The sequence below is a fragment of the Trachemys scripta genome, chromosome 6 (assembly GCF_013100865.1).
Source record: "Trachemys scripta elegans isolate TJP31775 chromosome 6, CAS_Tse_1.0, whole genome shotgun sequence".
NCBI classification, from domain to species: Eukaryota; Metazoa; Chordata; order Testudines; family Emydidae; genus Trachemys; species Trachemys scripta.
The window spans coordinates 26718639-26739413 of NC_048303.1; the positions used below are offsets into that span (position 1 = coordinate 26718639).

Consider the following 20775-nt stretch of genomic DNA (forward strand, 5'->3'; position numbering starts at 1 on the left):
CAGAGTACCATTTATTTAAATATTTTTGGATGGTTTTCTACATTTTGAAATATATTGATTTCAGTTACAACACAGAATACAAAGTATACAGTGTAGGGTTACCATATTTCAACAATCAAAAACGAGGACGGGAGGAGCCCCGCCCTAGCCCTGCTCCCATCCTGTCCTAGCCCCTCCCCCCCCCCCCCCGCCCCCTGACTGCCCCCCAGGACTCCACCCCCTCCCTAAGCCTCCCTGCCTCTTGTCCCCTGACTGCCCCCTCCTGAGACCTTCCCCACATCCTAACTTGTCCCCTGACTGCCCCAACCCTTATCCACACCCCCACCCCCTGACAGGCCCCCCCAGAACTCCTGACCCATCTAAATCCCTCTGCTCCCTGTCCCCTGACTGCCCCCTCCTGGGACCCCTGCTCCTAACTGCCCTCCAGAACCCCACCCCCTACCTAAGCCTCCCTGTGCCTTATCCCCTAACTGCCCCCTCCTGAGACCCCCTGTACCCTGACTGCCCAAAACCTTATACCCCCAACCTCCAGACAGCCCCCCCAAACTCCTGACCCATCCAACCCTCCCCCCTGCTCCCTCTCTCTTGACTATCCGCCCCCCCGAACCTCCCTGCCGCTTCTCTGACCCCCGGCCCCCTTACTGTGCTGCAGAGCAGCGCGCTCCGCAGCGGGGGGAGGGGAGCAGGGTCGGAGCTCCAGACTGCCGGTGATCTGCAAATGCAGGGAGGGAGGAGGAGGGAGAGAGAGGAGGGGACTGGTCTCAAGTTGCAGGGGAGAGGAGGGGGGAAGTGAAGGAAGGGCTCTGGCTGCCGGAGCCCGTGTGAGTGGCACGATCCGGCGGCTGCCCTGTAAGCCGCGCACGCTCTGCATGGGGGGGTGGGGGACATCTGGAGATTGACAAATTCCCCCCAGACGCTATTTTTAACTCAAAAAAGCCGGACATGTCTGGGGGAATCCGGACGAATGCTAACCCTAATACAGTGCTTACTTTATATTTTTGATTACATATATTTGCACTGTAAAAAACAGAAGAAATAGTATATTTCAGTTCACCTAATACAAGTACGGTAGTGCAATCTCTTTATAATGGAAGTTGAACTTACAAATGTAGAAGTATGTACAAAAAATAACTGCACTCAAAAATAAAAAAATGTAAAACTTTAGAACTTACAAGTCCACTCGATCCTACATCAGCCAATTGCTCAGACAGACAAACAAGTTTAGTTACAATTGCAGGAGATAATGCTGCCCACATCCTGTTTACAATGTCACCTGAAAATGAGAACAGGCATTCGCATGGCAATGTTATAGCCAGCATCGCAAGATATTTATGTGCCAGATGTGCTAAAGATTCGTATGGTCCTTCATGCTTCAACCACCATTCCAGAAGACGTGTCCATGCTGATGACCGGTTCTGCTCAATAATGATCCAGAGCAGAGCGGATTTTCGACATCTGACTCAGATGTCACCAGCAGAAGGTTGATTTTCTTTTTTGGTGGTTCGGGTTCTGTAGTGTCCGCATCGGAGTGTTGCTCTTTTACGACATCTTGAAAGCATTTTCCACACCTCGTCCCTCTTAGATTTTGGAAGGCACTTCAGATTCTTAAACTTTGGGTCAAGTGCTGTATCTATCCTTAGAAATCTCACATTGGTACTTTCTTTGCGTTTTGTCAAATCTGCTGTGAAAGTGTTCTTAAAATGAACATGTGCTGGGTAATCATCTGAGACTGCTATAACATGAAATATATGGCAGAATGCAGGTAAAACAGAACAAGAGATCTACAGTTCTCCCTCAAGGGGTTCAGTCACAAATTTAATTAACACATTTTTTAACAAGAATCATCAGCATGGAAGCATGTCCTCTGGAATGGTGGCCGAAGCATGAAGGGGCATACCAATGTTTAGCATATCAGGCACATAAATATCTTTCAATACTGGCTACAAAAATATTGTTCCATTTAATAGGAAAGTGAGTAAATAAGAAGCAGGGAGCATTATCTCCCATAAATGTAAACAAACTTGTTTGTCTTAGTGATTGACTGAACAAGAAGTAGGGCTGAGTGGATTTGTAGGCTCTAAAGTTTTACATTATTTTGTTTTTGAGTGCAGCTATGTAACAAAAAAATCTATATTTGTAAATTGAACTTTCACGATAGAGATTGCACTACGGTACCTGCATGACATGAATTGAAAATACTATTTCTTTTGTCTATCATTTTTACAGTGCATAGATTTGTAATAAAAAATAATATAAAGTGAGCACTGTACACTTTGTATTCTGTGTTGTAATGGAAATTAATATATTTGAAAATGTAGAAAAACATCCAAAAATATTTAATACATTTCAGTTGGTATTCTATTATTGTTTAACAGTGCGATTAAAATTGCAATCAATCACAATTTTTTTTTTTTTTTTTTTTAGTTAATTGCGTGAGTTAACTACAATTGACAGCCCTAGTCATAATGAATTATTTTAAACAAAAAGCTAAGCAGCTGCTAAATGTTCCAGGTGCATTCAGGTGGAATACATCTGCTCTGCTGTCAAGTGTACAGTACCATGACAGTTAGTGGATGACAGAAGGCAAAGCATAGAGCTTGGAAAAAGTTTTCTGCTTCTGTGTCAAATGAATACCCAGAACAGGCCCCTGCATCCATCCTTACAATTTAGCATTCTTCTGCAGAAAGAAGCCTCCTACCTTGCTACCCTTCAATCAGTCTTTGGTACTGCTCAGTTGACCTGTTTCTCCTGGTCTTCTGTTGAAGTGGGGACATCAAATTAAGTATTTGATGTATCCATCCATGAAAGAAAGATTTGCTCCTGGTCAAATTACTGAAGGCATATAGTGTGAATGGTGATATTTTATCAGCTAAATTAGGACCAGCTGAGGTCTATGGGGTTTGATCTTAAAGTGAGGCTTTCCAGTAGTTCAGGACTCTCAAACTTTCCAGACTACAGTACCCCTGGCAGCAATCTGATTTATCTTGCGTACCCCTCACTTAAAAACTACTTGCTTACAAAATCAGACATAAAATACAAAAATGTCACAGCATGCTATTACTGAAAAATTACTTACTTTCTCACTTATCATATAGTTATAAAATAAGTCAATTGGAATATAATTTTTGTACTTGCATTTCACTGTATAATATGTAGAGCAATATAAACAAGTCTGTCTGTATGAAATTTTAGTTTGTACTGACTTCTCTAGTGCTTTTCATGTAGCCTATTTTAAAACTAGGCAAATATCTAGATGAGTCAATGTACCCTCTGGAAGACCCCTGCATACTCCCAAGGGTACCTGCACACTTGGTTGAGAACCACTGGTTTAGGCCCTAAACTTGAGGTGGAGAGTTAGATTATACAAAATCTAATCTGAACAGAAATTTTTACATGGATGTAATTTTTTTTTCCAGTTTCAATAATTAAAGCTGTTAGTAATAGTTGAGAATCTCTTCCTTATTATGTTAGAAGTCTGATTAATGAAAAAAAGCCTTTATTTCACGGTTCAGTTTACTGGTAGGTTGTGTTTTGTGATAATCCCAAAATATGGGCTAAACCACATATAAAATACTGCAGTATTTTATGAGACTTGCTCAGTATTGCATTCTGGGTTCTTCTGGTTGATGTCACTGGGTGGGTTGGTTGGTTGTTTGCAAGGCACAATTTTTAATTCACAGAATTATTTCTCATTCTTTAGTGTAATGGATTATCACCTGCAATATGTGTACTGTAGCTTTTTAATACAAATCAAAGTTATTTCTGTCCTTTAATTCAATTGGGTACATAATGCTGAAAAAGCTTATGTTAAAACAGCCATTCATTCAGGTGTTGGTTAGTAAATCCAGACTTCAGTGTTTGGGAGTGATGTAACTGTTTGGGCCTGTGACCATTTTAATTTTTGTAGATTTGAAGGGCTGTAACTCATTCTAACTGGAGAATTGTTCTTTCTTGTTGGCATTCTGTGGAGCAACGGTGAGCATGCAAAATGCCTTCACCAAGTACATTGGGCAGAATCTGTATTTTATTATGCAAGAATAGAAACGAGACTGACTTTGCTATCACAAGTCTTGCCATGAGGTAATTTGTGAGGAATGTATAAATACTCTGCAAGAATTACACAGAGCTTTTCCCTGGCAAAACACTGCAAGGCTATATATTTAAACTCAGTAATAAATCTCCTCCTTCTCCCATAAATGTTACATATCTCTTAAATGCAGCATAGCTCTGTGCTTTAAAGCCCCTGATGTTGCATGTATTTTTCCCCTACACTCATAATCACTGGTAATGGAGGTATTTGTGTGCGTTTATCTTTACTTGTACATTTTCTATGCCTTTCTCCTTGCCTGTCATTGCCTAGCAGCACAGAGAAAACTAAACCTTCCTCCCCAAATCAGTTCTACGCTCTTAATAATAATTGTGTTGTTTAGCTTATGGCAAATAAGCTATGTATAAATTTTCAGGAACCAAGAACTTAATAGGGTAGGCTCACTACACTGAAGCTGACTGCAGTAGAAATGATCTTATGTTTTAAGTTTGGAGAGTTGATGCTAGTAGCAAAGGCAAAAAGCTTTTTGTGCTAGCCAGAGGTCAGTATATTCAGGACAAAATAGCTTTCTGAAGTCCTTTTCCCTTTGTCTTATGAGGTCCCAGGGACTCTCCAGGTTCAGAGGTCTGACTCTAGAATAACATTCTTGTTAACAGGGTGTTGAGATGTTATATCTGGCCAGTACGGAACAGTGTTACAAACCATGCTGTAAGCTAAAAACTGTGCTAGGTTTCTTGTCTCTAGCATGGTTCTGTGAACTGATATTTAGTCTGGGTCACCCCTGCCTACACTGACAGCATTAGCACCCGACTAGCAGAAGTCAAGTTTAAATCTCTTTGTGGCTATCATCATTCCAGCACTGGTATAAAAGGCACAGAAAGAGAAATTCGTTCCCTTTTTATAGTTCCTGGCTCCCTTTCTCTGTTGGCGCAATTAGCCCCAGCTGACCCATATGAACATTGCCTGGTGGCAGGGGTTCTTGGCACTCACTGTAGTGAGGACAGTCAGCTATTGTAACTTTTCTTGCTGGTTTTAACCCTCTCCCCCATGCCCACTGCAGGGCAGAGTTTATACCTTACCACACAGCTTTCCCCAAGATACTGTGCATTGCAGTTACTGTTTTTTTTTTTATCTGCTAGGCAATAGGAGCCTTCACAGTGGAATTTGTCTTCTCCTACGCTTAATGGCATGTGGTGGAAAGAACCATTACTGGACTATGTAAAGGGTTGGTTTTTCTGAAGCTGGGGGTGGGGAAGCAGTTTGAGAAACCATCTCCTACTAAACTAGTGTTCCAGCCCCGAACAATGCTGTCCTTGTGGGAATCAATTTGTGAGACAGCCATCAGCGTCGCAGTCTGCTGTCACTTTTAGATATTCCTGTGGGGATTTCTGCTAAGCTATGGCTCTGTCTAATGAGAGGTCAGCTGCCATTTCACAGGAACAGTTTCTCCTGAGAACGATCTTCTGTTCCAGGAACAATTTCATGGTGTGTTTTGTTTTTTACTTCAGCTCTTAGAACAGATCTCTCCTCTCCTTCCCCTCTGAGATCATTCTCAAGCTGTCAATGCCACAGCATATCACTGTTCTGTAGCCTCTCTTCGACCCTCCAGGATAGTTCTCCTGGGGGGGCAGTTACCAAGCCCCCTTTGGTGCTGCAGGTGTGCGCTGTGGACACAAGTGAGGAGCTCAGTCCCTGTTGCCTTCAGAACTAGAATTCCTTTTAGTAAAGGACCTTGGGTTGCTATTGGCTATCACACCACCTTCAAGGAGGATCATCTCCCATCATACCTTCCCTCTGACACACCTCTGAGACACACGAAGGCAGGCTACAGACGTGCATAAGAGAACAAGTTGGTAGGAATCTGAAGTAGAGCTCTGTGTAAGCGCAGAAGTGTCTTTCTCACCCACAGAAATTGGTCCCATAAAAAATACTGTCTCACCTACCTTAAGAACATAAGAAAGGCCGTATCGGATCAGACCAAAGGTCCATCTAGCCCAGTATCCTGTCTACCGACAGTGGCCAATGCCAGGTGCCCCAGAGGGAGTGAACCTAACAGGCAATGATCAAGTGATCTCTCTCCTGCCATCCATATCCATCCTCTGACAGACAGAGGCTAGGGACACCATTCCTTACCCATCCTGGCTAATAGCCATTAATGGACTTAGCCACCATGAATTTATCCAGTTCTCTTTTAAACTCTGTTATAGTCCTAGCCTTCACAACCTTCTCAGGTAAGGAGTTCCACAAGTTGACTGTGCGCTGCGTGAAGAAGAACTTCCTTTTATTTGTTTTAAACCTGCTGCCTATTAATTTCATTTGAAGACCCCTAGTTCTTGTATTATGGGAATAAGTAAATAACTTTTCCTTATCCACTTTCTCCACATCACTCATAATTTTATATACCTCTATCATATCCCCCCTTAGTCTCCTCTTTTCCAAGCGGAAGAGTCCTAGCCTCTTTAATCTCTCCTCATATGGGACCCGTTCCAAACCCTTAATCATTTTAGTTGCCCTTTTCTGAACCTTTTCTAGTGCCAGTATATCTTTTTTGAGATGAGCAGACCACATCTGTACGCAGTATTCGAGATGAGGGCGTGCCATCGATTTATATAAGGGCAACCTTGTCTGACTAAATTCAAACATTCAAAGTGTGCAATAGAGGGATTGCAGATCACAAAACAGCCCTAATGATGAAGCTGATAAAGTGACTCCATAATGAATGTCTCCAGTAGTCCACAGAGCTGGGATGCACAGTTTGTTCTCTGGAGTCCCATGCCATAGGACACAATGCTGTCTCCTGGAGCATTAGATCAGCCTTGGCATTTGTTTGGGAATTGAACCCCTTATTTAAGAAAGTCTTTAATAATATCCCTAAAAACACAGGGTATCTATCTTACGGACTTATATGGCCCCATCACCGTAGTGTCTGAGCACATCACAATCCTTAATGCTTTTATCTTCACACCACTCTGAAGTCGGGAAGCGCTATTATCCCTATCTTGCAGAGAACTGAGGCACAGAGACAATAAGTAACTTGCTTGAGATCACATAGGAGCTCTGGCAGAGCAGCGAATTGAACTCAGGTCTTCCAAGTCCCACATTGGCACCATAACTGCAGGACCAGCCGCCTTCTCTATTTTATTAGGTATGGTTATGCATAGATTCTAATGCTAGAAGGGACCATTGTGATCATCTGACCTGACCTCCTGTATAACACAGGCCATAGAACTTCTGCAAGTAATTCCTAGAGTAGATCTCTTAGAAAAAAATCCAATATTGATTTAAAAATTGCCAGTGATAGAGAATTCACCACGGCCCTTGGTAAATTGTTCCAATGGGGTTAATTGCTTTCACAGTTAAAAATATACACTTTTTCTTCCCAGTCTGAATTTGTCTAGTTTCAATTTGCTGCCATTGAATTGTGTTACACCTTTTTCTGCTAGACTGAGGAGCCCATTTTCAAATATTTGTTCCCTTTGTGGGTACTTAAACTGTAACCTAGTCATCCCTGAACCTTCTCTCTTACACTTAAGAAGCCCAATCTAATTAGTTTATTACTATAAGCCAGTGATTCTCAACCTATTTACCATTGTGGACCGCATATGTGACCCACAATGTGCTATGTGGACCGCATCCAATAATACCTCTATGGCTCAGTTGCTAGTAGGACTTTGTGGTGGTCTCGTTCCTTGTAAGGACGAGTGTTCGAAGTTACATAGTCAAGTCACTAGATTAATACCTGTGAGCCTCTGAGCATGCTCAGTGTGAATTAAATATTACCAGAGGCTTAAGCAGTCTCAGTCTGAGCTGGTTGCTCATAAATTTGTTAGCAAGTGCTGTGTCGCCTCTCCATCCAGTCTGCCTCATGAATGCTTCAACAGTGTGTTCCCTGTAAGTGCAGCAAGACCCACAGATTGTATTTTTCTCACTTCTTCTTGATCTCACTGCTCTATGGCCCTGAGGATGTCACATGGGCCAAAGCTCTGTGCCAATTGGGCTGCAGGTTGAGAACCACCACTATAAGCTTTGTTTTCAAATCCTCTAATCATTTCCCTGGCTCTTCTTTGAACCCTATTCAATTTATCTTTACTGTTTTTCTGGTGATGCTAACAATATGGTAGGTAACGTAGCACTGGAAGTCCACTAAGGTAAAGGAGAGAAACCAGCAGAACTTTTGAGAAATGTGAGCTACTGCAAATGAAACAAAATCTCTTCCCCTTTAAAAATGTGTTACTAACATCTCTTATTTTCCAAGGGAATACAAGATAATCCTTTCATTTCATTCTCAAAAGGCTGTGTGGGGAAAATGTGGTGAAGGAGCATTCCTGGAATATAGGCCAAGGCCAGAAAATCCCTCATTGCCCTCAGTATTTATTGAACATGCAGTCCTCTGGAAGTAGTATTTACTGTCTGTCATAGAGAGTAATATAATGTAGGACTTTGAGGCCATAAAATGTATTCTAACATGCTTCCCTCATAAACGTTTGCTTTAACGCCATTCAGAAATTAAATAAACTAGATGATACATTAAACCGCATTTAAATGTAATGAGACGAGTTCATAAAGAATCTGATTGTACTGTCTTTTATGATTGCAGAACCCAGAGGTATGGATCTTCGGCAGCTGTTGTTTATTCTGGCACTGGTTTGTGCAAATGATTCTCTTTCTACAAGCGAAGGTGAGTTATTGAGTTTAAACATCTTTTGGCCATTGTTGGTGACGTCTGAGTTCTTTGGTCTCTGCAAAGTGTGTGCACTACAGATTTTCTGAAAAAGAAAATGTAGCTGTTATCTTTAAGGCCATAGATGAGTTTAAGACAAAGTGCTACAGCATAAAAGGAGTGGTGAATTTAACATACAGCCAACAGCTCATGGCACTGGATGAGATGGAAGTGGGATCAGTGTTTGTTTGATATCTACACATCCAAAGAGAAAATTACAAGTCAGTCTAAAGCAAATTGTGCTGCTTGCAACTCAGGATGGGAAACTAACTGAAACTTCCTGGGGATATGTTCAGTTGCTGATTTAAGATTTAATGATTTAATAATCTCTACTTGTCTGAGATCAGGGCAGAGCTCTTTTAGTCTTATTCATCCTGATTCTTGAAATGCCACCCTGTGCTGAGAGCACCTCTCTGGTACAGAGATTATAAAAGAATTCTACGTTTTTTCAAAAAGAGTTCATTTTAATTTCATGATGCACTTAATGTTAAAATGGCTAGAAGTAAGAAGGAAGCATTTTCACGATGCAGATGTCAAGTTTAAAGCCAGCACCATATGAGCAAGCCGTACAAGAAATTCCAGTAGGGGAAACTACTGAGGATGGAGTAAAATCGGTATAAAAGGTCTGAAAGAGGACACAGGACTGTTGATATTGTTAACATCAACTGGCCAGACCACTCATTAAGTCAGGTTCCTTACTTTTATTTGAGTTGATCAGTAGCAATCAAATATGATGTAATTACCCTACTGCCATCTAGATCTACTGTAAAATTCTCTTGAGCATATTTCTGACTCTTGCTGGTCAGGAAGCTTTCATTTTTCTTTAGCACTGGGTTGGTTGATTTTAATTTTGTTTGGAGTTCTTCATTGCTTGTTTTGTTCAGGTTTGTTGCTCTGTTTTGTATTTTTTACATTTGGTAGGCTGAGGCCAGCCAGCAATGGAAGCAGGAGTGCTACTGTCACAAATGGTGGAGGAAAACTTTTTACTTCTTTTGTAATTTAAAGCACTAAATTGCTATAGATATACTATAGAAGTTAGTAAAATAATGAAGGTGGAAGGATCGCATCAGGGTTTTTTTTAATCTGTACTGTATCTTATCAACTTTTAAAGTGAAATTCACTTATTTATAGAGAGCCAGCACAAGTCTCTATTAAATACTGTTACGTAGGGTTACCATACGTCTGGTTTTTCCCAGACATGTCCAGCTTTTTGGTAATCAAACCCCTGTCCGGGGGGAACTGCCAAAAAGTCGAACATGTGCGGGGAAAAATACCACCGGCCAGGCACTTCCCCTCCAGCAGCTGCTGTGCTCCCTACCTTGACTCTTCTGCTCTGTTTAGAGCCGAGCTGCCCGAGCGCTACCGGCTTCGGGCAGCCCCCATGCCTCCGGACTCTGAGCCACCGGCCAGGCACTTCCCCTCCTGGGCTCCGGGGGCTGCCCTAAGCCAGTAGCGCTCGGGCAGCTCAGCTCTTAAACAGAGCTGAAGAGTCAGGAGAGGAGCACAGCAGCCGGAGCCCGGGAGGGGAAGTGCCCGGCGGCATGGGGGCTGCCTGAAGCCCGAGTGCTACCGGCTTCACGGTTTGCCGGGCAGCCTCCAGACCCTGCGCCCCCGGCTGGGCGCTTCCCCTCCTGGGCTCCAGCTGCGCTGGGGAAGCGCTGGCCGGGGACGCAGGGTCTGGGGGCTGCCCAGCAAAATGTGAAGCCGGTAGTGCTCGGGCAGCCCTTTTCGCGTGGCTGGGAGGGAGGAGGGGGAATGCGGGGCACTCAGGGGAGGGGGCGGAGTTAGGGAAGGGACTTTGGGGAAGGAGCGGAGTTGGGGCAGGGCCGGGGGTGGGAAAGGGGCAGGGCCAGGGCCCCGTGGAGTATCCTCTTTTTTTATTTTTTAAATAAGGTAACCCTACTGTTACGAAGGCTTGAAGTGGTGCCTAGCCCGTGGGCTGGCCTCCTGCACAGAGTAAATTTCACCCTTATATAGCATTTGTTACCAAAGAATGCAGGTGCTATTGAAAACTATTTAATTTTTTAGCATTCAGTGATGATGTAAGTTATTTGCTGGGCTTTCCCCCATTTTCTGTTTGAATGGATCAAATTTTTACAGTCCATTGAGTCTGCTTTCCCAAGAGATCCTTTGAAAATGAATAACAGGAGTACTTGTGGCACCTTAGAGAATGAATGTTCATATGTAAGAAACGTAGGTCAGTCTGATAGTCGCTGATGTGTTTATTTTGCTACCCAAAATGGGCTGGAACCACTTTTTCTTTCTTTATGTCCTGTTCCATCATGTGATACAGTCAAAAGAAAATGCTCTTTATGACAAGCAACTTGGTGGATATGACAAACAATTTGGTGGATAAAACTATGTCCTAAAACCTGTTTCCCTTTGGGTGCCACTTACAACTTGCAGCTGTACTAACAGTAGCAAAATCTCCAAGCTGCTTCTTGGTCTGGGCAAACCCCTAAGTTTGGGAAATCTTTTTTTATTTTATTTTTCTTGGTGGACTTATTAAGCAATGTATTGAGTATTGGTAATTCCTTTCTAAAGGCCGAACTGTACAACAAAAGTTAAAACGTCCCAGGTTTTACTCCCCTCGCCCTCATTGTCTAGATTTCACAATGGAGTAATTAAGTGGCCATTTGAAATGCTATAAAACTCACTCATTTAGACACCATGGGTGCAGGAACAGATTGATGTCTCCCTCTCTCTTGGTTTATGGGTTTAAGAGGGTTCTGAGCTCTTCTGGCAGTTGAGATGTGGACTAGCTGCACTGAGTTTTTTTCTGCAAATCCGTGTGCTGCATTCTAAAGCAGACAGGCTCATTTTAGATTATGGAATGTGCTGATCAATGAGATTCTCCCCTCAACCTGCTTTGTGAATTAAAGCACTTAAGGAGCAAAATGCATTTCTTTTGGTAAAAATGCCAGTCTCTTTGCCATCTGAAAGTCATGAAAGTAGAATAAGTAGAATTTAAGTCCTATTTTGAGGGCTAGAATGGGCTTAAGTGATGATTAGACCTTGGGCAGGCTTTCTTCCCAGGGATGCATTTCATATGTCAAACATATGCCAGCACTTCTGAATTACAGTAGAGCTGGGCAGAATGACAAGCAAAACAAACAGAAGGGTATTGTACTCTGCTGTTCTACTGCTGCTGTTTGTGATCTGTAGCTGTCAGCCAAAAGGTGATGGTAAAGTATAATGTCTGAAATCCTGTTACAATGTGTTCAGAATAGAAAGCTAATACAAAAGTGCCTGAGGAACATAAACTGCAAGACCAGGAAAAGTTTGTGAATGTGAATGGGTGCCTTTTTGTGAATGAGGTTGTTAAAAGCCAGCAAACATTTATTTAGATAGCAAGATGCTGTGTAAATGAATTGTGCCTATTTCCCCCCTGATCCTGCAATCTGCTCCACAGGGGTAGACCTGTATGCCCATCCCCATGAAGTCCCATTGAAATCAGTGGGGCTCCACACAGGTGCAAGGAGGGGTCTGCCCAGTTCTTGGGACCATGAGAGCTTGTTTCTATACTGCAATGGAAACCCAGGGCTAGCAGAAATTGAGTTAGTAGACCCTGGGTTTGTTAACCTAGGTCTTGAGCAACTACACTGATGTGTAACCCCAGCATAGGAATTATTGAACCCTGCATCCCAATCTGGGGCTCTAGCGTCTACATTGCTTTATGCAGACCCGAGTTCAACCATCCATGTCCAGACTCCCTAGAGCTCTCCCAAAATGTGGCTGCTGTAGCCCTTTGTGATGCAGTGTGGGAAATCTTACCTGTTCACCAAACTTGACCAGAGGACAAAAAGAAAGTTGGCCCATGGGATTGTGGGATACTTTTGGTGGACTCCCAGAGCACGAGTCCAGGAGGGCTGCATCTACACCACAAAGCAGTAGGGCTTGAACCCTGGGTCCCAGTTTGGCTCGGACTCATCACACATGTGTGGTCCTGGAAAAGCGGTATAAGATGGCAAGCACCATTGTCTCTTGTTGAAGTCAGTAGGAGCTGTGGAGGCACAGCACCTCACAGGATTGGTGCCACGTGAACTGAGAGTGTTTGTACCTACAGGCAATAATAATTGATTTCAGATGTATCGTAGTGCCTACTACTTGCTAGGCACATTCCAGGTACTCAAAAAGGATAGTCCCTGTGCTGAGGATCTTACAATCTAGAGACAAATAAACAGAGGGTGGGGGAAGCAGAACCACAGTAGGCAATTAAGGCATGTTCCATGTGTGAGGGAGCCTAAAATGAACTCACAATGGGAGCTGCGGAGCTGGCACTCGGAGTGGCAGCTGCAGGTGGGGGCCACGCACGGAGCCTCCCTGGCTGCCCCTCTGTCTAAGAGCCGGATATACCGGTTGCTTCCTGGAGCCGTGCAGGGATTCTGCCAGCCCTGCTGTGCTGCCAACCGGTCTGTTAATGCCAGAGGGTCCCTTTTCGACTGGGTTTTCCAGTAGAAAACCAGATGCCTAGCAACCCTAGAGGGGGGGATGGAGTGGGTGGGACAGAGCCTCAGGGCGGAGCAGGGGCAGGGCACAGGTGTTTGGTTTTCTGCAATTAGAAAGTTGGCAACCCTACTGAGGAACTGCAAGGCATTCATGATCAGATCTTGTACCATGTGTGATGGGTTAAATTACAGAAACCCTTTTGGGAGCTGCCAACTGATGTGCCAAGACTACTTCTGTAGGGTTACCATACGTCCGGATTTTCCTGGACATGTCCGGCTTTTTGGGCTCCAAATCCCCGTCCGGGGGGAAATCCCAAAAAGCCGGACATGTCCGGGGAAAATCGGGACATGCGGGGCCGGGCCGGCGGGGCTCGGGGGCCGGGCCAGCGGGGCTCGGGGGCCGGGGGTGGGCCGCGCCTCCTCCCCCCACACCCCACCTTACCTGCTTCAGGCTTCCCGCGACTCAAATGTTCACGGGAAGCAGGGGAGGGGGCGGAGACTTTGGAGAGGGGTCAGAGTTGGGGCGGGGGCGTGGGCGGGGCTGGGGCCGGGGCCCCATGGAGTGTCTTCCTTTCAGAGGCACTAAATATGGTAACCCTAACTTCTGTCCCTGCTTTCCCTGCCAGCTCGGGACCCCAGCACCCTGTTTTGCTGAACCAGACACGCCCATCTGTTCCAACACCGACCCAGGGTCCGAATTACTTGCTCCAAAGCTGCAGATTAAACTGAATGCAGCTCACAGAAGTGTTTTTATCTTTAACACTTAGATGTCCAACTCCCAGTGGGGTATAAACCCAAATAAATCCGTTTTACCCAGTATAAAGCGTATACAGGGTAAACTCATAAATTGTTCACCCTCTATAACACTGATAGAGAGATATGCACCGCTGTTTGCCGTCTGTCCCCCAGGTCTTAATACTCTGGGTTAATTAATAAGTAAAAATGATTTTATTAAATACAGAAAGTAGGATTTAAGTGTTTTCAAGTAGTAACAGACAGAACAAAGTGAATTACCAAGTAAAATAAAATCAAACACACACGTCTGTCTAAGAAAACTGAATGCAAATAATACCTTACCAGTTTCCGTAAGCTTCCTTTTACAGACTAGTCTCCTGCTAGTCTGGGTCCAGCAATCACTCACCAGGGCCGGCTCCAGGCACCAGCTTGCCAAGCAGGTGCTTGGGGCGGCTACTCCGGAGAGGGGCGGCACATCTAGTTGTTCATTCGGCGGACGGTCCCTCACTCCCATTCGGAGCAAAGGACCTCCCGCCAAATTGCTGCCGCAGATCACGATTGCGGCTTTTTATTTTTGTTTTTGTTTGGCTGCTTGGGGTGGCCAAAACCCTGGAGCCGGGCCTGTCACTCACACCCCCGTAGTGACTGTCCTTTCTTTCAGGTATTCTTGGGGGTCGAGAGACTCTCTCTTTAACCAGCTGAAGACAAAATGGAGGGGTCTCCCATGGGCTTAAATAGACTTTCTCTTGTGGGTGGAGACTGCTGCCTCTCTCCTATGCAAAGTCCAGCTCCAAGATGGAGTTCTGGAATCACCTGAGCAAGTCACATGTCTATGCATGACAGTCTTTACAGGCAGAAGCCATTGCCCAAATGGTATCTTGTATGTCTCCAGGAAGACCACTTATGTGGATTGGAGCATTCCAAGATGCATTGTTCCTTAAGTGCTTCTTGATTGGGCACTTAACTTTGCGATTTCTTTTCTAAAGAAGCTGACCAAATGCCTCACAAAGCTAACTTAGAAATCAAGCAAGTACACAGCCAATATTCTTAACTTCAAGTACAAAAATGATATATATGTACAAATAGGATGAATAGCTACAGTAGACCATAACCTTTACAGAGATATGTTACATGGCACACGTAGCATAAAACATACTTCAGTTATGTCATATTCCCATAAAGCATTATGGGATACATCGTCACACCGTGGTCTACTCATTCATGGTCATGGCTTGGTCCACCTCCCATTGAAGCCTTTCCTTTGACTACAGTGGGTGCTGGATCAGAGCTTCTGTGCAGTTTAGCCCCCTACTCTTTCAGTGTTAGCAGCCTGGCTTGTGAATTTCTTATGCTACTGTTAGTAGACTGTCTCACGTGCTTCCTCATCAATGGCACAGAGAGACCTGAATTCAAATTGCAAATCACAAGTGAGAATGGTTTGGGGTGTCTCAAAATACAGTCCTCCCTATGCAAAAATATATCAAGTGGTAGTTGCTGTGCAAACATTGAATAAAGGAGTCTGCCCTATAAAACTGATGTAATAAAGACACAATGTGATTGGGGGTAGAGAACATAATGAGGGGTGTATGGAGGAGAGAAGGGTCATAGTAGTGGGACAGCAAGGTTTCAGTTACTAACAAACGTGGAGGTACCATGGATAAAACTTTCAAAGGTGCCTAGGTCCCATTTTCATAACTAAGGCTGGGTCTACACTACCCGCCTGAATCGGCGGGTAGAAATCGACCTCTCGGGGATCGACGCTCTTACTCCACCAGCGGAGGTGGGAGTAAGCACCGTCGACGGGAAGCCACAGAGGTCGATTTTGCCGCCGTCCCTACAGCGGGGTAAGTCGGCTGCGATATGTCGAATTCAGCTACGCTATTCGCATAGCTGAATTTGCGTTTCTTAAACCCCCCCCCCCCCCCCCCCCGGTAGTGAAAATGTAGCCTTAGACTCACAGGAGCTTAGGCTTAGGGTAGGCACCTAACTCCCATTGACTTCAGTGAGAGCTAGGCATCTAAATATCCTTGGGGATCTGGGCACTAAGTCTGGTTTAAAGTCAATGGGATTTAGGCTCCTAGGTGCTTAGGAACCAGCTTTTTAAAGGTAGTCAGGCACCTAACTACCTTTAAAAACCTGACCTGAGATCATTTTAGAAAATGGGACATAGGAGCTCTCGAAAATTTTACCCTGTAGCTTTATTTGTAGCTAATGAGCAAGAGGCTGTGATGATTTACTAACAGGTCACTATTTTGTATTGTGTGATAATAATCGTGGCTCTAGTAAGACAGTAAGAGTTAATGTACATATAATTTGGTTTATATTTTAGAAATTATAAATTAAAAATAACTTTGTATTAAATACTTATAATGAAAACAAAATATTTTAAGGTACGTGGCAACATCAAAAGACCTTTACCAAAAAATAAATTGTAAGTTTAAACTGTGGCAGTCACAGGTTGCAAACTGCTTACAAGGCAAGAATGATTTTCTGTTCACTTCTGCTGAACTATGGCAGGCTGTCGAACAAGCCGCATGCCTCAGATGAGGGAAAGGAAGAGAGGATTGGGAACCAGTCCCAGCTAGTGGAACAACACATCAGCTCGAGTGGTTCCAAATCCAATCTTTTCCCAGTGGAAAAGAGGCCAGGCACATCCTGTTCTGTTTAGATTCTGGAATAAACTTTGATCCAGTAATAACTCCAGCTATGCTGCCTTGTAATGTTAATTTGCCAACCTGAACATATGTAAAAAGTCATTCATGATTAATAAAAGCAAAACCAAACCATATTTGAATATGTCCACGTAAGATCTGCAGTCTTTACTCCCTCCCCTTCTTCCCCCCTCTTCCCCCCCCCCCGAGTGAAGGACCCTGCTCCAGGGGTCCCGAAAAACTGTCATGGGGGCCCCTGCGGGGCCCGGGGTCTGGGGCAAATTGCCCCACTTGCCCCCCTCAGGCAGCCCTGCTGCAGAATTAGACTACAAAGGATGAGATTTTCCAAAGTGTTCAACACTGGTCTAACGTCATTGCATGTAATGGAAGCAGAGTTAGGCCATTGCTGATCACTTTGGAAAATCCCACCCATGTATAATGCATGGAAATCAACCAACCAATTGTTCACATAGGCGACCCTGCAATTCCTAGGCACGTGGAAAACTTTAAAATCCAGAACTGAGTTTTCTTCTCTTTGAGAGCTTTAATAATGATCAAAACTCTGAAGTTTATTGTCTTGGGGCCTTTTTTCATAAATAAAGAAAAACCTGTAATTTACTGTACCAGCTTTGTGTTCTGAGGGCATGCTAATGGGCATTGTGTGATTATGATATTTGTATAGTAGTCTTAATTCACAACATACAATTCAATATTTCCAACAAAGCCATTCTAGTGTATGCTGTGATTGTACATTAAAAGCAGTACCCTTTCCCTTTGCCTATTATGGACGTGTAGTAAGGAATGTATTTTGTAGTGTTGGTGTAGTCATTTTTAAAAGGCATTCCACTATACAGCATGCACTAGACTGGCAACCATTTTTACAGTATGCAGTTGCACAGAATGGACCCATCATAGCTGACAAACTCCAGCCAAAATGTATAATTAATGCATATTTGCTTGAGCTACCTTTCAGCTCTTGGTACTACAGGCATTTCATTAAATATCAGTCTGCTGAAAAGAGAAATTGCTTGCAAAGCTTCATGTAAACAATGCAGCCACATTTAATTGAAATAAAATCAGAATCAGCAGTATTTCTCATTGTTAAGCAATTTTCTTCTACAACAAAGACATAAATGGACATATCACATTGTTTTCTCCCAAGAAACATTACGTGTCTGTGGGCGGTGGCTTTTCTTTGCCAGGTTTGAGCTTGGAATGATTTAGCTCTCGAGAAGCTTTTATGATTTTATGACAGAAGTGTTGACAACCATAAACAGAGGGACACCTCTGTGTGAGGCTGTAATAAATAAGAGGAGTATTTCAGACAAGGAAGTAGGGACAAAGTCTGGACTTAGGAACACAAACACAACTTCTGATGTACTCACATGGAATTGTGTATCTATATGAGAAATTTACTGTGTAGTACAAATAGGATTTGCTGATATTTAATTCTCTCTGATGCAGTAAGGCCATCTCACTGTAATGGGAGCCATGAATGCACATTAATCATAGCCTTGATACTATAGCAGTTGGCACTTAGATAACACACAATCCCTCTAAACTTGATTTTAGGTTAATGTGCTAAATGCTTTGTTTAAACACAGCAGCAGGCTTACCCCTCTTCAGCAAAGCACTTAAACTTATGGTTTAAAGTTCATCACGTGCTAAGTGTTTGGCAGAACTGTAGCTTCTAACTTGAGATAAGGATGTAATCCACGGGCTCTTTGATAAAATGTACAAAATAAAGCTGATGTTATAACACAGGTTTTTGACTACACAAATTATTCTAGCAGTTATACTTGGAGTGGCAGTGTTTTTGAAGGTATAAAATAAGTGCCATTATTCTATTTTTATTTAGCTAAAAGGCTACTTAACACTGATTGAAACAGTCTTATCTTATTTTTTAGATCAAAGTGTCTCCCTTTTGTGTTGTAATAAAACAGCTTGACGCTTTCAACAAGAAAACAAGGTAAGAACTCAGTGTACTAATTAGAGCTCTTTTAATTATCCTAGAAAAATTACTCCAGGCTAATATGAAAATATTGTAAACAGCCACTCCTCTAATTAATACATTGAGTTCTTACCAACTTTTCTTCATTCTGGGACTGTTTCACTGAAACACAAACTTTGATCTAAAAAGAGCACTGATTCAAATATCTGAAGTAGCAGCTGCCCTAAGTGATTTTAAAAATAAAATATAAAGATAATTTGATAGTCACAATATTCCATTTCATATTTTGTCATTATGGCCCCATGTTATATGACAGGTCATTATGAACTATATGTTATATGATAGGTCATTATGAGCTACTTACTACTGGCATGTCATGAAATAATGTCAAAAACTTATTTAAAAAATGAAAAAAATCAAAACAATTCTTTTGAAAATAAACTTCACATTTTTTCCAAAACAAAACTTTGGAAACTTTTTTTTTTTTCCAGAATTTCCATTTCTTGAAACTTTGAAGATAGTTGGTTTTGTTCTAAATCGGAATTAAAACAGAATTTGAAATGTCAATATTTCTTGCAAAACAAATTTCAATTTTCTACACTTTCTACTAAAGCTTGGTTAATGTAGGACTCTATTGCTTTCCAGAGTTGTGTGTAGTGCACAATTGCAACAGAATCCAGTGTACATAAAAGACAAGGGAAATATTGACATGGTAAGGAAGATGTCTGGACTTCTCCACATAAACAAACGTCTGGATTATCACCTTTCAGGTTACTGAGCTCCACCAGATTTAATGCTGAATACTATTCTCTCTTGTAGCTGAACCTAGTTTTGGCAGATTCTACAAACAGAATTCTATGGCTGTGATGTTAAGCAAACCAATTCTGACTTGAAACGGTTGGTGATTCAGGCAAAAGAATAACTAAATTAGAGAATTCAGTTCATCCCAGTGTCTGTTTGGGTGCTACTATATAAGTGCCAAATACTACAGGCTTGTGTTAATTTTACCAGTATGCCCTATTAAGAGACTTTGTCCATTGCATGAAGTCATCTCTCCTTTGAGATCCCTGCTCTCGGAAAATGTATTTCACCTGTGTTGTGTGAGCTTTTAAATTTGGGGGCTCTCATTTCAAAAATATCCATAATTAGGTATCTAGCCTGATTAAGTGCTGAGCACCCAGGAATTCCTGTGTAAGTTGTTGTGGCCTGGTTAGTACGTTTGAAAAACCAGGTCATTTATCTGTCTGTCTTAGGTCCTTGTATGGTCTCCATCACTATGGTAGCTGAGCACCAGAGGCGGATTAGTTTTGTGGGGCCCTGGGTCACTGCAAGTGGGGGACCCTCCTACCCCTTCCACCTGCAGTCCCCCTTGCTCCCCCTTCCATGCTCCTGTTGGGTAAGGGGTCGGGGTGAGGGGGGCTGGGTGGGCAGAGCAGGGCAAACCCCCACACCCAAACCCCACTTTCTGGCAGGAGTGCCAAGTGGGCAGAGTGGGGCAGGCCCCAGCACCTGACCCCGCCTCCCTGGCAGGAGCGGGGTGTCCATTTTTCTGGGGGGCTCCCAATTGGCCGGAGCCCCTGGGCACAGGCCCCATTGGTCCAGTGGCTAATACACTACTGCTGAGCATCTCAGTCTTTAATGTAGTTACCTCCTAACACTTCTGTGAGGTTGAGAAGAACAATTATCCCCCATTTTACAGATGGGGAACTGACACAAAGTCTAGGGGACAGATTTTTAATTGTATTTAGGCAGATCTCATATAGAAGGGCCCTATGCCGCTCAAAGCTGCCTCAGCTACTGAGCATGTGGAAGTCCCATGATCCTCTTGGGCACCACCTTGCTAGACACTTTGTGGCATTCAGAGAGAGCACTTCTTCCTTAGCGGCCTAAAGGTTTCTCCTCCCAACACCCAGCTGTAGTTGCAGAGGATGAACACTCACCTGAAATACAGGAATCCTCAAACCCAAAGGGTAGTAATTATAGAGGAAGAAGCACATCTTTCTCCCTGCTATATGCCAAGGTGGCTAGGAACCCACAGGGGGGCAGAGTAGGGGGCTCCTCACACTGAGAGGTCCCCAGGGCTGTAGGAACTGCCAATCTCTGTACAATCCAAGAGAGAAAGAGGGATAGGGTAGGAATAGATAGCAATTCTGCTGCAGGGGGAGATTACTCATTAGTGTTTCCTCGCTCATGAACAGGCCCAGCAATGCAGTAGGGCGAGA

General features: G+C 43.4%; 1 protein-coding gene across 6 annotated transcripts in view; it reads left to right on the forward strand.

The window, feature by feature from the left end:
* Positions 1-20775, forward strand: part of GHR (growth hormone receptor) — a 189851-nt gene that overhangs the window by 81812 nt on the left and 87264 nt on the right. For 5 of the 6 annotated variants that reach the window (XM_034772994.1, XM_034772992.1, XM_034772995.1 and 2 more), the window contains exon 2: positions 8646-8726. In XM_034772994.1, coding sequence (XP_034628885.1) covers positions 8657-8726 — 70 coding nt within the window. In that variant the 5' untranslated portion in view covers positions 8646-8656. Of the gene's footprint in view, positions 1-8645; positions 8727-18509; positions 18572-20775 lie in introns of those variants that run through there. The other variant, XM_034772996.1, reaches the window with a different exon arrangement.